We start from the raw sequence: 15,676 nt of genomic DNA, 5'->3' as shown, positions 1-15,676 counted from the left end.
CTGACTGCTCTTCCGAGGTCCTGAGTTCAAATCCCAGCAACCACATGGTGGCTCAGAACCATCTGTAATGGAATCTGATGTCCTTTCTGATGTGTCTGAAGACAGCTAAGTGTACTATATACATAAAATAAATAAATGAATTTTAAAAAAAAAAAAAAAAAAAAAAAAAAAAAAAAAAAGCGAGGGTGGGGGAATGATTTTCAGTATCCCTCCAAACATGGGAAGAAGTGACTCCACAAAGTTGTCCCTGAGCCATGATGGTACAGACACAGACAGACAGACAGACAGACAGATACAATAAGTAAAAAATAAAAAAAAAAATCTGATCTACAGAGTGAGTGCCAGGACTATACAGAGAAACCCTGTCTAAAAACACAAACAAACAAAAAATAAAAACAGAGAAAAGGGATAGAAGCAGACAGACAGACCGATGGACAAGGCTGATGAGATGGCTTAGTGGTTATGATGCTTGCCACCATGCCTAACCACCCGAGTTGAAGTCCTCAAGCCCACACAGTCTAAGGAGGGAACCAACCCCTGAAAGTTGTCCTCTGAATTCCACCTGAAGTTGTAGTCCACATGTAGCCACACGCACGCAGAGACACACACAGATAAGAATGTTGGAAAAGAAAAATACAGATGTGGGTCCTGGTGTGGTGGCATGGGACAGCATACGAAAGAAGCTGAAGCAGAGGAAATTCCAGTTCAAGACCAGCTGAGGCTATACAGCAAGACCTTGTCTCAAAAACCACAGAACATAAATGGGACCTATCTAGACTCAGGAATGTTTCCAAGAAGAAATCAAGCATTTTCTGCAGCTACTAACTTACTACTGAATTTGGGAAGCTTTTAAGAGAGATGCTTTGGTCCTCCAAGGTGACCACGTCACAATGCCCCACCCACCTGTATCACTGACTACAATAAGAAGGATCAGGACACCAGAGCAGGTGATTCCAGATCACTACAGCAAACACTTCCCAGTGTCTGTGAATCTGTTGCCAGCAAAGGGCTTACAGTCAAGCCATGCCACCCCTTCACCTGGAAGGGAGAAGAAATCCAGAGAAGAATCAATGTTACACTGGAACACTTGTGTTCTCGGGCACTCACCAAATATCATGAGGGAATATTAGAACGCAGGTGCTAAGGCTGTTATCCCAAGGCAACAAACAAACTCACTGCCACTTTCATGTATGTGTAATTGCACATGCATTTTACCTCTAAACAAGAGAAAGTAGATCACAGATGCAGAAACAAAAGAAGGAGCTACTTTAGCACACTTATGGAAGTCATACCTCTGTAAGTGCATGCAACTGTCCTTGATGTACACACACACCCATGAACCTGAAAGACAAAACAGATTTTCTTTCAAACAAAATGAACAGGACATGAGTACGAGTCCATATGGGAAAAACAGTTGAGTTAGCCAGGGACAGGAAACAAGGCAATACTTGTGAAGCCCTGTAAACCATCTTGATCTTGAATAAGATGCTAGACTGAGCCAGGCAGTGGTAGCGCACGCCTTTAACCCCAGCACTGGGGAGCCAGAGCAGGTCTATCCCTGAGTTGAAGGCCAGCCTGGGCTACAGAGAAAACCCTGTCTTGAAAAACCAAACATACATACATACATACATACATACATACATACATACATACATACATACATACATTCATTTAAAAAGATGCTAGACTGAGGCCAGCAAGATGGCTCAGCATGTAAAGGCACTTGCCACCAAGCTCAGTGACCTAAATTCAACCCCTGGGATCCACATGATGTCAGGAGAGAACGAATTCCTGCAGGGTATCCATGCTGGATAGTCTTGTGTCAACTTGATACAAGCTAGACTTATCTGAAAGGTGGGATCCTTAATTGAGAAAATGTCCCCATAAGATGGAGGGCACTTTCTTAATTAGTGATTGATTGGGAAAGGCCAGGCCCATTGTGGGTGGTGCCATTCCCAGGCTGGGTTCTCTAAGAAAGCAGGCTGAGCAAGTCATGGAGAGCAATGCAGTAAGCAGCATCCCTTCATGGTCTCTGTATCAGGTCCTGCCTCCAGGTTCCTGTTCTGGCTTCCATCACCGATGGACTGCAATGCAGAAGTGTAAGCCAAATAAACCCTTTCCTCCCCAGCTTGCTTTTTGATCATGGTGTTTCATCACAACAATAGAAACCCTGACTAAGACAGTATCCTCTGACCTCCGTGTACCATGCATAGCAAGTGTACTCTATCTATCTATCTATCTATCTATCTATCTATCTATCTATCTATCTATCTATCCATCCATCTATCTATCTATCTATCCATCGCATAAATGTAATTCTGAAAGTTTTAAAGATCCCCAACTGATACATAAATGTCTGGCTGAGGCATTCCTAGAGGAAAGGGCAATGGTGCAGTGGTGAAGAGGGAGGTAACAAGTCTTTAAAACAGCGAGGGAGGGGGGCGCTAAGCACTCACCTAGAAGCACCTTCCCAGAATTTACAAACTAAGATAAGCAAAATAATAAAATAGGAACCCTTTGCTTGAGATTGCCTTGGCAAGTTTTCCTCCCTGTGTAGCCTTGGCTGTCCTGGAACTCACGCTATACACCAGGCTGGCCTCAGACTCAGAGATCACCTGCCTCTGCTGTAATTAAAGGTGTGCACCGTGACACCTGGCTTCCCTGGCAATTCCAAGGCTGGTGCTGTAGCTCAATGGTAGAGCAATGGCCCAGCAAAGACAAGGTCCTGGCTTCAAATTCCTAGCACAAATTCGCAAACAAATAAACACTGATCCTTTCCAGAGTAATTAAAAGAAAGCTAGTATGGTATAAAGGCAAATAATTAGAGGGATGTTGGGGACATATAGTTTGAGACTAGGTCTCACTATAAAACTCTGGTTTGCCCTGGAACTCAGCCAGTCACGAAGGCATCCTACCTCAGTTTCCCTGGTGCTGGGATTACAGGTGGGAGACCCTGGCTCTGTCATTCATTTCATTCATTTTTGAAACTGGCAGTTTTCTTCATGGTAGAAAATTCAGAGTTTTATGGATCTCTGCCTTTCTAGAACCTTGCATGGTGTCTGCCATCCATTAGTCCAGGATTTATTGAGTAGCATGAATGGTTTTTATGACCTAGGGATTTATTAATAGTTTGGGTGCCCTCTTTGAGATGACATGGATGTACTTTTAGTGGTTTAAATAATAACAGCCCTCAGATTGTATATTTGAACACTTAGTTACCAGGGTGTGGTACTATCTGAGAAAGATTAGAAGGTGTGGCCTTGTTGGAAGAAGAGTGTCACAGAAGTGGGCTTTGAGGTTTCAAAAGCCCATGCCAGGCCCAGCTGCACTCTCTTAACTGTCTCCGTCTCTGTCCCTGTCTCTCTGCCTACAGATCAGGATATAACTAGATGATAACAGACTAAATAAGCCCCTGAAACTGTAAGCAAGCCCCCAATTAAAGACCTTTTCCTGTAAGAGCTGCCTTGGTTATGTTCTCTCTTTACAGTAATAGGACTCTGAGACAGTACTGAAGTCACCTTTCCAGGATCAGCTAAAACTTCGTCTTCTCTGTAAAGGATCCCATGACAAACCTACGTTATTATTATACTAGCTCTTCCTTTTCCTTTCCACGGTGCTGCCAGCACGTTTCTTCTTCTTTGATTAACTGCTGGTCAGCATCAACTGAGATCATCTAAGTCTGAAATCAGATCACGACTGACTCCATCACATACTCAAGACCTCTGATTTTACATTTACTTCTTTACTCATTACTTACTTATCATCATCACCACCATCACCATCATCATTACCGTGTGTGTTTTCACACCCAAAACAGGAGTGTTACCATTGCCTAATTTCTATAGTCACTTGTAAAGAGGAAATGATTACACACACACACACACACACACACACACACACACACACACACACACACACACACACACAGAGCAAGTAAACAAGATTTAAAAACATTAAAAGTGGGGCTGGCTGGAGAGATGGCTCGGTGCTTAAGAGCACTGGCTGCTTTTCCAGAGGACCCAGGGCTCAAATTCCAGCACCCACATGGCAGCTCATACCTGTCTGTGATTCCAGTTCCAGGGGATCCAACCCCCTCACGCAGATGTATATGCAAGCAAAACACCAATGCACATAAGATAAAAATTGAAAAAAAAATTTTAAAAAGCCATTTAAGAATAAAGAAAAAGAAGTACAGGCCTCGAGCTTGGCAGATGACTCAGCAGGCACAACACCTGCTTTGACGCCTGATGGCCTGAGTCCCACCCTGGGAAGCCACACAAAGGTAAGGAGAACCAACTGTACAAAGTTGTCTTCTGGCTTCCATACACAGAACTAATACTACCAATAAATATCTCTTTAGGAGAGTACAGATCCTAGCTCATTGCTCCCACGGTCAGGGTGGAACACACAATGTGCCCCGAATAAGCACTTACTAAGTGAGAGGAAGTAATAATCACCAAATTAGTAAACATGTTTTATAAGAGCATTTTACACCACGATCTATTAAGACCTTGTCTCAAAAGGCACAAAGAGAAAGAAAGGAGCAACATTTTCAGGCTGGTACTAGGCTGGGAAGCCAAGATTATTTGATTTATTTAATTAGTATTTATAATCTCCTACCATTCACAGAGCACATTCATAGGCACAGGCATCATATGACAATTTTCTGCTTTCTTTCCCAACCCCCTTGGCATCATTGTATCACAGTTAGGAGCTTTGCTTTTCTTCCCGACCTTTCCTGCTTCACTCCTTGCACAGATGACCACCACTGAAACATTAAAAGTCATGTCATAGGGCTGAGAATGTCGTTTGATTGGTAGAGCACTTGCCTAGCATACATAAACTATATGTGGTGGTGTATGCTTATAATACCAGCCTCCAAAAGGTAAAGGCAGGAAGATCTGAGTTCAAGGTTATCCAACTCTAAGACCAGCCTGTTCTACGCACAAGTTCATTTCCACATTAAAATTTGAGAAGCAAACTAAATATGGCAGTATGTACTTGCTTGTACTTTGGCTAAGGCAGCAAGACTGTTAAGTCTGAGGTCAGTGTGGATTACACAGTGAAACCCAGTTTCAAAAAAGGAGGCACTTAAATAAAATCACACTCTTCCTGATTCATTCTGGGCCTTTCTTCCTCCCTTTCTCTTTGTTTTAGTTTTTTGTTTTGTGTTTGTTGTTTCGAGAAAAGGTCTCCTAGGCTTGAACTTACAATGTATCTGAGGATGACCTAGAACTCACGTTCCTCCTGTGCCAATACATCTAGCTGCTGAATGTTGCCTCCCACCTCAATCATGTCAGCTAGCATTTACTTAATTGAGTCAAGATTGAAGTGTGTTCTTTTCTTCCCACACCTCCATCCCTTTTTCTTTCTTTTTTCTTTTTTTTTTCAAGACAGAGTTTCTCCATGCAGCCTTGGCTGTCCTGGAACTCACTCTGTAGACCAGGCTGGACTTGAACTCAGAGATCTGCCTGCCTCTGCCTCCCAAGTGCTCGAAATAAAGGAATGCACCATCACTCCAGGCCTTGGGAGTCTGTTTCTAGGCAAGTGCTTAAAAGTTAGTGATGGCTCAACTTTGATATTTTCAGTTTTATATTACATACTGACTCATATCAAGAAGAGAATTAGGGGGGGTTGGAGATTTAGCTCAGTGGTAGAGCACTTGCCTAGCAAGCACAAAGCCCTGGGTTCAGTCCCCAGCTCCGAAAAAAAAAAAGAAAGAAAGAAAGAAAAGAAAAGAAAAAAAAAGAAGAGAATTAGGATCTTGTGGCATTTTTATATACTTATTTTTGGGCTCTGTGTGTGTGTGTGTGTGTGTGTGTGTGTGTGTGTGTGTGTGTGTGTGTGTGTGTGTGTGTATACAGGTACACTATTCTATGTGTGCACAGAGATCAGAGGTCAACATCAAGTCTCCTCCTATTGCTCTCCACCTTAAGTCTTTTAAAAGACTTCATAGTGGAGCTGGAGAGATGGCTCAGAGGTTAAGACCAATAACTGCTCTACCAGAGGTTCTGAGTTCAGTTCCCAGAACCACAATCATCTGTAAGTCCAGTTATAAGGAATCCAATGCCCTTTTCTGACCTCTATGGACACTGCATACATGTGGTACATTTACATAAAAGCAGGCAAAACACTCAAACACATAAAATATCATGCATACACACATGCTAGCAAAATGCATATACATATAAAAAATAAAATAAATTTAATTAATTAAATAAAGGATGAACAAAGCCAGCCCCTCTCCTTACTGAGCTCCTGGTTACTGAAAGCTCTACCAGCCCTGATTACGTCCTAACTCCTCAACACGTTCCTCAGTACTGAGAGCCAGGCATGGCAGCACATGCCCACAGCCTTGGCCTGTGGGAGGGGACTCAGAGGACAAGAGCTCTAAGGGATTCTCAGATCCATTCAAAGTTCAAGGTCAGCCAGGGCAAGATGAGATGCTGTCTCCAAAGACCAGAAAATGAAAAAATAATAAACAAACACAAAGAACACAGAAGGTCTGAGTGTCCTGGCCCAGCCTTCCTTATCGCCTACCACATCTACCAGCACTCTTTATTGTGACCATATAACCCGCCATACAACCCGCCATACAACCCGCCATACAACCCGCCATACAACCCGCCATACAACCCGCCATACAACCCGCCATACAACCCGCCATACAACCCGCCATATAACCTGCCACTCCCGCTTACAGTCTCAGCTCTCACGCTTTCACACTGCGGCGGGAAGAAGGATGTTTGAAACCTACTTTTCAAAAATTCTACCAACCTTTTAACTCAGTTAAGAACATCTCCAAAAAGGCCAGGTGTGGTGGTGTATTTGTTTAATCCCACCCCTCAGAGGCAGTAAATCTGCTGAGTTTGAGGCTAGCCTGATCTACACAACAAGTTTTAAGACATCCAGGGATAGAGAGACCCTGTCTCAAAAAAACAAGAAAAACAAAAATCTCCGACTAGTGCTACTGTAATAAAGACGGCATTTGCTGGGCCAAAGTGTGGCCACATACTATGTCACTAAGTTTCTTACATTGGTTGAACTTTGTGGGACAGGTCTGCGATTCCGGCTGCTTAGAAAGCTGAGGCGAGAGGATTGTGAATTCAAGGTCTACCTGAATAGAGTTATTTCAAGGCCATTCTAGACAACCTACTGAGATTAGGTTTCAAAATAGAAAATTAAAAAACGGGAGAAGTCTTGGGTCTGGAGAGCACTTGAGAGCACAAGCTGCTCTTCAAGAGGATCCGGGGTTCATTTCCCAGCACATATATGACCATCTGCGTTTTCTGGCCTCTGTGTCTCTCTAGGAACGTGGTGCACAGACATACATGTAAATCAAACCTTCATACACAACATAAATACATAAAAATAAACCTTTAAAAAAAGAAGGCTGGGGATGCAGATTGCTTATCATGTTCAAGGTTCTACTTTCAATCCCAGTATTCTCTTACACACAGACACAGACACACAGGCACAGACACAGACACAGGCGTGCATTGCGTGCGCACGCGCGCACACACACACACACACACGCGCTCTCTCTCTCTCTCTCTCTCGCTCTCTCTCTCTCTCTCTCTCTCTCTCTCTCTCTCTCTAAAACTGCCTTTCCAAGCTGGCTATCACAGTATCTAATCACAGATGTAATTTCAACCATCTCTCTGATGTTTTCATCAAAATTACCCTTTCTCTTCACACACACGCATGACTCTTTTGGAGTTCTGCTGAAGAACTTAGTAGGTCCACCTTCTACCTCATGCTCTTTTACTGTACCACGAGGAGTGCCAGGTCAGGAGTCCTGTATGTGGAAGACGATGTCTAGGTCATCAGATTGCTTCACTTTTCCTTCTGATATAGCCATTTTCCTGTTTTAATCACAGCTGGTCATCACCATGGTATGTGGGCAGAGGGTGCCACACCTTGGCCTACCCCAGAACTCCTCAACATCGCCCGATAAGCATTCTTTATCCATCAACAGATGCAGATCCAGTAGAGGAATTTGAGGTTGTGCTAGCAGAAAAAGAATACCTCTCCTGCCTCCAACCAACCTCACCACAGCAGCACAGGAATAAGAGACATGCTTTTAAGGCTAAGAGATCTTGTTTACTGCAGTAATTAAGCCCACCCAAAATGGTAGCCTAGTTCACTGTTAGTGTTTAGTAATTACTGAATTTAATTAAAATTTAAAATTCCCTTGTTTTGTTTTTCTTTTTTAAGATTTTATTTATTTATTGTATCTATGTGAGTACACTCTCATTGTCTTCAGACACACCAGAAGAGGGCACCAGATCCCATTACAGGTGGTTGTGAGCCACCGTGTGGTTGGTGGGATTTGAACTCAGGCCCTTGGCACGAGCAATCAGTGCTCTTAACCACTGAGTGATCTCTCCAGCCATATTGTTTTTTTTTTTTTTTTTTTTTTCTTTTTTTTTTTTTTTTTTTTTTCCGGAGCTGGGACCGAACCCAGGGCCTTGCGCTTCCTAGGTAAGCGCTCTACCACTGAGCTAAATCCCCAACCCCTTTTTTTTTCAAGACAGAGTTTTGTCTATGTAGCCCAGATACTCAATCTGTTATCCAGGCTCTGCCTGGCTCTGCCTCCCAAGTGCTTAGATTAAAGTCATGTGTCACCACTGCCAGGCTAAAATTTAAAATTCTTTTTTTTTTTTTTTTTAAAGATTTTATTTTATTGTATATGAGTACACTGTAGCTGCCTTCAGACACACCAGAAGAGAGCATCAGATCTCATTACAGATGGTTGTGAGCCCCCATGTGGTTGCTGGGATTTGAACTCAGGACCTCGGGAAGAGCAGTCAGTGCTCTTAACCACTGAGCCATCTCTCCAGCCCAAAATTTAAAATTCTTATTCCAAGATATGAACTTTCCTAGGCCCTGTAAGCCTCCAATGGGGAAATGACCAAGATCATCATCAGTTAGGATATAGAAAGAAATTTAGCTTTATGTGTGTGTGTGTGTGTGTGTGTGTGTGTGTGTGTGTGTGTGTGTACACGCACGTGCATGCATGCGTGACTGCACCTGTGTGTTATGTGTGCACCATGCGTGCAGGAGCCTGGGGAGGTTAAAAGAAGGTATTGAATGGATCCCTGGAACTGGAGTTAGAGACAACTGTGGGCTTCCATGTGTGCTGGAAACCAAAGCCTGGTCCTCTATAGGAGCAGAAAGCACTCAGTAACCCAGTCACCTCTCAGCCCAAGCTTTATTAATATTTAATTATGAGTTAGCAGTAGCACAAGGGAACAAGCTCAAAAATGTTTTCCTAATAAGACGCTGAGGTAGATGACTAATAGTCCCCAAGAGATAGCGAAACTCTAATCCCTAGAAACCGTAAATGTTGTAAGTAAGGGGAAAGAATGAATGCTACAGAGAGAATTAAAAGTGCATGCTAGGTGTGGTGCTGCTTGCCTATAATCTCCACATTCCAAAGGCAAAAGCAGCAGAATTAAGACACTCAACGCCAGCCTAGGCTAAATATCCTGAAACTTCTCCAAGGCAAAAAGAAAAGCTGAAATTGAGGGATGGTTAACATTACTACACACTTTTCTCAAAGGAGGAAAATCAAACACAACAGTCATTATTAGAATGATACAAGGGGGTGAATATGATCAAAATATATTATATGCATGTTTTGTCAAGGAATAATTAAGGTATTTAAAACAAAAAAGAATGGATACAAAATGGCAAGGACTCAACCTGCTACGTCATTTTGAATTTTCTTAATATAATTGATTTATATTATGTTCATTGGTGTATCAGGGTGTCAGATTCCCTAGAACTGGAGTAGCAGACAGTGGTGAGCCGCCATGTGGGTGCTGGGAATGGAACTCAGGACCTCTGGAAGAGCAGACAGTACTCTTCACTGAGCCACTGTTTAGTTTTTAAACAGTTTAAATTACTTATGCTATGTATATGGGTGTTTTGCCTGCATCTATGTCTGTGTATCACATGTGCTGTGCACTGCATGCATGTCTGATGCCCACAACAGCCAGAAGAAGGCATCCGATGCCCTGGACCTGGAGTTACAGTTGTCAGCCTTCAAGAAGGTACTGGGAATTGGGCTTTGGTCTTCTGGAAGAACATCAAGTACTCTTCACTGCTGAGGCATCTCTCCATCCACCCCTATTTTTTTTTTTCAAAAAGATTTATTTATTATATATGAGTACACTGTAGCTATCTTCAGACCAGAAGAGGGCATCGGATCCCATTACAGATGGTTGTGAGCCACCATGTGGTTGCTGGGGTTCGAACTCAGGACCTCTGGAAGAGCAGTCAGTGCTCTTAACCACTGAGCCATCTCTCCAGCTTATTTTTAAATCCAGGAGAACAGGCAGATTTTCTAATTCAGGGCCAGCCTGGTCTACAGCCAGGGCTACATAGAGAAACCTTGTCTCAAAAAACAAAACAAAGGAAGAGGAAGAGGTAGGCGAGGTAATGACCCAGATCTCGTCTCCGAAGATACTGACTCCAGATCTATAAAAGGCTGTAATACCCTTGGGTAAAGGTTTACTACACAGTTCAAATGTGCTCTGGCTATAGTACAGCATGGAAAACTGGTTGTGCAAGGTCCTAGACTTGAGTATTCATAAGGAAAACTCAGCGGAACCTCACACAGCTGACACTCAGCAGAGCTGGCTCAGTCACGGTTAGTTCTCCACTCATCACCGTACGGGTAGCGTGGGCTCACACTGACCTCACACTCTCGATGTTCCTCCCCTCACATCTCAAATACTGGAATTACAGATGTCTGCCACCACCCTCTACCCTCTCAGCCTAGGATTTGCCTATATATGTATGTATGTGTACATATACTTATGCATGTGAGCACATACGTGTTTGGGTGATAATATATGCAAGTGCACATGGAGGTCAGAGGATATCCTCTGGTGTCATCCACAAATGCTATCCATTCCTTTGAGACAGATTCTCTCACTGGAAGACAATGCCCAATGCCTCAAAAATTAATGAATGAATGAACGAATGGATGAATATAATACCACAAAAATACAGGCACCAAAATAGAAAATTATACAGAAAAAGATAACTTCAATCTAGTCCATATGTACCCGGTCCCTTTTTTGTGGTTCCAGAGTTCAAACCAGCTACTAAGTTGTACCCCCCAGAACTATTTTTTCTCATCACCAGAGCAAGACAAAGAAAGGGGCTACAGAAATAAACACTGACCCGTTCTTCAAGGAAGTCAGACAGAACCAGTGCTGATGTAGAACGCTGTTGAGCACGTAAGGGTAAGTCAAGCACAAAGCATGGGGGTTTATGCCTGTTACCCAGTACTGAGGAGCGTTTCAATGTCACGCCTAGCATGGGCTACAAAGCACGACCCCATGTCAAAATTTTTAAAAATAAAAAGTGTCGGGGTTGGGGATTTAGTTCAGTGGTAGAGTGCTTGCCTAGCAAGTGCAAGGCCCTGGGTTCAGTCCTCAGCTCTGGAAAAAAAAAAGTGTCAAACACAAACTTCATTGAGATTACCTCATTTAACTCTAAAAAAACACTAATAGGCACTACATGTTATTATTCCCATTTTAAAGGTAAGGAAACTGAAGACAGGTGGCTTAAATGAAGGCACAAATGGCTGAGTTGTTTGCTTGCCGGGCACATTTCGGGGGGTTAGTTTTTTTTTTTAACTACTTGTTACATATACATTACATACCATTCGGGGGACTAAAAGGAATAGAATTGTAGAAACAGGCATGGTCATCCCTTCAAGTGATTCAGAGAAAAGATGACGATGCAGAAAGAGGATTTGGAGCAGTTTAGGACACCAGCCTGGGCTGGCCAGAATCACTGAAGAGCTGAGAGTGGTCGTGGACCCCTAATCCTGTCTCCACTCCCTGCCTGCCCTACCATGGCTGGTTTGTGCAGTGCTGGGGATCTCACCCACAGCCATAAACCTCGCCCCTCAGCAAGAGCAACGCTTTCAACCACCGAGGGATCCTTTAGTGCCCCCTCGGGTGGTTCCCGCACATCTTTCCCGAATCCTAGCATCACTCTCATCTCACAGTACTATTATTGCTCCCTACTTCAGAGGTCAGAAAAGGAGACTACAGAGGCTGCACTATTTGTAGAGGCTCTGAAGCTCTCCTTAAATTCCAGATTTGTTTACCCAACTGCCATTTTGTATCTCCCATTCCTAAATCTGTTCCCTTTAAGATCTTCCTCAGTGCTATTACTGGTGATGCAATTCTTCCAACCGTTCAAGTAAATAAAACTACTAAGAGTCAACCTTGATGTCTCCATCCCTTGCACTAATATCCCACACCCAAACTCACTGAGAAACCTTACTTCAAAGTTTAATCCATATACTCAGTACCGGATAATCCAGCTACTACCATCTCAAGTGCTATCACACAGCCTCGGCTACTGTCAGCGCGGTCTGGATGGTTGTGACAGCATTCTAACATGTCCCATCACTGACAGACACACTTAGGGAGGGTCAAATGGCTTCTAATGAAAATAACAGACCTCCCTATCTTGTCCACATAGAATACTATTCCACAGCTAAAACCACAACTTTTTTCTCCAACCATTTCTTCTTATATCCATTTTTGGGTTGGTGGGGAGGGGTAAGGGTAGATAGATGCCGTAGTCCCCTGGGCTGGCCTCAAACTGGAGACAAACCCCCCGGCCTCCTGAGTACACAGTATGCCTGTAAAGGCATAAGCAACCTTACCTGACCTTTACCCATGTCTCGCTTACCTTTATGAACCTAGCTTATATACTGCTACTACTGATCTTTATTTTTTAGATTTATTTTATTTTGCGTATGATACTTTGCCTGCAGTTACTTACATATGCACATCGTGTGTGTGGTGCCTTAAAAGATCAAAAGAAGGCATCAGATTCCCCGAAACCAGAGTTGTGGGTGGCTGTGAGCCACCATGTGGGTACTGGGGACGGAATCTGGGTCCTCTGCAAAAACGGCGAGTGCTAACTGCTGAGCCATCTCTCCAGCCACAGCCATCGCTAATCTTACCAACCAGCTTCAAAGGGTAAAAGCTTAGGATACAGCACTCAAACTACTGCCCTTCTGATATTATTAGAAAACACACAGGCAATATCAATATTTAGAGGGGAAATTTGAGAATCAGTGTTTATACTATGATTGATTATAATTATTATTAGACCGGATGTCATACTGTAATTAAGTTTTATTTTTTATAATTTTTGCCTTTTAAATTTTTTGCTTATTTTATGTCCACCATTAGTTCTTCTCAAAGTCACTGAAAAAAATCATGCAATTCTTTTGAATGTTTTTCCATCTTGCCAAAAACATCAAGAAACGTGTATCTTATTCCTTACACCTCATTCCGCAATCCAACATTTGTCCTGAAACTAATAATCCTTAGGCTCCATTAGAGTCTGAGTCTCTACCCCGTAGTACAGAAGTCGTCCTGGGACTGCCTGCTGCCTCACTCCCTCCTCCTTTTGTTCTCTGTTAGTTTGTAGCAGCGTCTCATTCCTGCAGAGAGGATCCTCATGTCCTATGAGGAACCATCATCCATGAATAAAATGAATAAAATGAATAAAATGTCCATGGACAAGAAGCTGCGGCAGGACCAGGTGGCGGGACAACTGGCAGAGAGAGAGGATTCGGGAAAAGCTGAGCTGAGGTAACCAACCATGCGGTGGGGCTTAGAAGAGAGTAAACGGGTAATTAAGTTATGAACTAGCAGAAATGAGCCAAAGCTTTTGACCTGGTCATTTAGTCATGAAATATTAAGTCTCAGAGTCATTATTTGGGGAACAAAGAGGCCAGGTGGAAAAGCCCACGGTTACACATCCTGTAGTCTAGGCTGTCCCAGAACTCACTATGTATCCCAGACTGGCCTAACTCACTAAGCTAAAGATGACTCTGAATTCCTAATCTTCCCACCTCCATTACCCCAGTGCAGTGTTTATAGGACTGCACCACAATGCCTGCCTTGCCTGTTGAGACAGGGGTCCTACTATGTAGCCCAAGCTGGCCTTGAACTTGTACCAATCCTCCTTCTCTACCTCCAGAGTGCTGTGATTGTGGGAGTTCCTGACCATGCCCAAGCCTTGAGATTTGGGGCAAACTAGTTAAATAGTGAGTCCGAGGCCAGCCTGGACTATGTACTAAGACCTTGCTCCCCCACCCCCAAAAGTCCAAAAGACATCCTTGAACATGGCTTAGCTGATAAGAGGCACTTACCACCAAGCCTGACAACCTGAAATTGATCCCCAGGAACCCCCACAGTAGGAAAGAACCCATTCCCAAAAGTCTTCAGTCATCTCTGTCTGTTTCTGTCTCTGTCTCTCGCTCATGACCACACACATAAAATGCATGCAAGCACACACACACACACACACACACACACACACACACACACACACCGTACTAGTTGGTTTCTATCAATTTGACACAAACCTAGACATATCTAGAGAGAATTTAATTGTAAGAGTGTCTTCTTAAAATTGGCCTGTAGGCAAGAGTGAGATTTTCTTGATTAATGGGTGATGTGGGAGGGCCCAGCTCACTGTGGATGATGCCACCCCTGGGCTGATGGTTGTTGTAAGGAAGCAGGCTAAGCAAGCCATAAGGAACAGAGCAGTAAGTATTCTTTTTTTTTTTTTTTTTTTTTTTTGTATTCTCCCATGGCCTCTGGTGCCCTGACTTCCCTCAGTGATGGCCTGTGACGTCAAACTTATAAAATGAAATAAATCCTTTTCTTCCTGTGTTGCTTTTAGCACAGCGTTGGAAACTCTACCGCTCAAACACAGTCAACAAATAACAACAAATTTTAAAAGAACCAGACATAGTGGTACATATCTGAATTCTCAGCACTAAAAGGGTGAGACAGGAGGACTGTTATGAGTTCCAAGTCAGCCTGAGCCACAAGGCCTAGTTGCAGAAGATGCTTTAAGAGTTCTCATCTCTGAAGACTCTTTGACCTAGATACTAGGAGTATAATGATAAAATCTGAGAGATCTCCTTTCATCCATCATTTTAAACACTGCCCATTTATCTTGGAACACATATACAGATATATACCTGTGCATGCCAACATACACTCTAATACAGTAAATTTTCAAGCCTTATCATTTAAGAGTCGACATTTAATTTAGTATGATTTGAAGTGGAAACTTCAGTGTTCTTTGGAAAGTGTTTTGCTGGAGCTAAAGTGGACTCAGGGGAAAGACTAAGGCAGGTTCATGAAGGAAGGTTTAGCTGAAGCAGACACAAGAGAAAGGATGTTCTGCTAAAGCAAGCATAGGAAAAAGGACATGGTGATGAAGGATTCTTTGCTAACAACATGCATGTTTGGTCTACCTTACATTGCATAGTTGAGCTCCTTTTGTTGGACTCCATAGAGAGAACCTAGCAAAAAAACTTCTAGTGTTGTGCTACAACGTCAGCTGAGACAGACTCACGGGCTGAGGCAAGACACGTGGAGGACACGTGATGTTTGGGGGAGTACACCAAGGTGGAGCTTGGCTTGCTTATAGAGCTAGCTGTGGGTCTCCCTGATCTTCACATTTCCTGAAAGAGGCATGGCGGAGAACTCCTCCTGGCCCCTCCTCCTGGTCCCTCCTGCTGACTGGAGCTGAGGCTGAGGCCTGGCTATCTCTGCTAGGTAATGCTGCTGCTGCTGATTTGTGTTTGCTAACCCGACTCCACCAAACT

At 43.3% G+C, this 15,676-nt stretch overlaps 1 protein-coding gene across 1 annotated transcript in view; it reads right to left on the bottom strand.

The window, feature by feature from the left end:
* The window catches only part of Tesk2 (testis associated actin remodelling kinase 2), a 62,571-nt gene that overhangs the window by 30,678 nt on the left and 16,217 nt on the right, over positions 1–15,676 (bottom strand). Inside the window, exon 3 of the mRNA XM_032899728.1 lies at positions 1,293–1,341. Within this exon, the coding sequence (XP_032755619.1) occupies positions 1,293–1,341 (49 nt within the window). The remainder of the gene's footprint in view (positions 1–1,292; positions 1,342–15,676) is intronic.

The sequence above is a fragment of the Rattus rattus genome, chromosome 1 (assembly GCF_011064425.1).
Source record: "Rattus rattus isolate New Zealand chromosome 1, Rrattus_CSIRO_v1, whole genome shotgun sequence".
NCBI classification, from domain to species: Eukaryota; Metazoa; Chordata; class Mammalia; order Rodentia; family Muridae; genus Rattus; species Rattus rattus.
The sequence above is the reverse complement of the archived record's forward strand: the minus strand, read 5'-3'. Positions and strand labels throughout refer to the sequence as shown.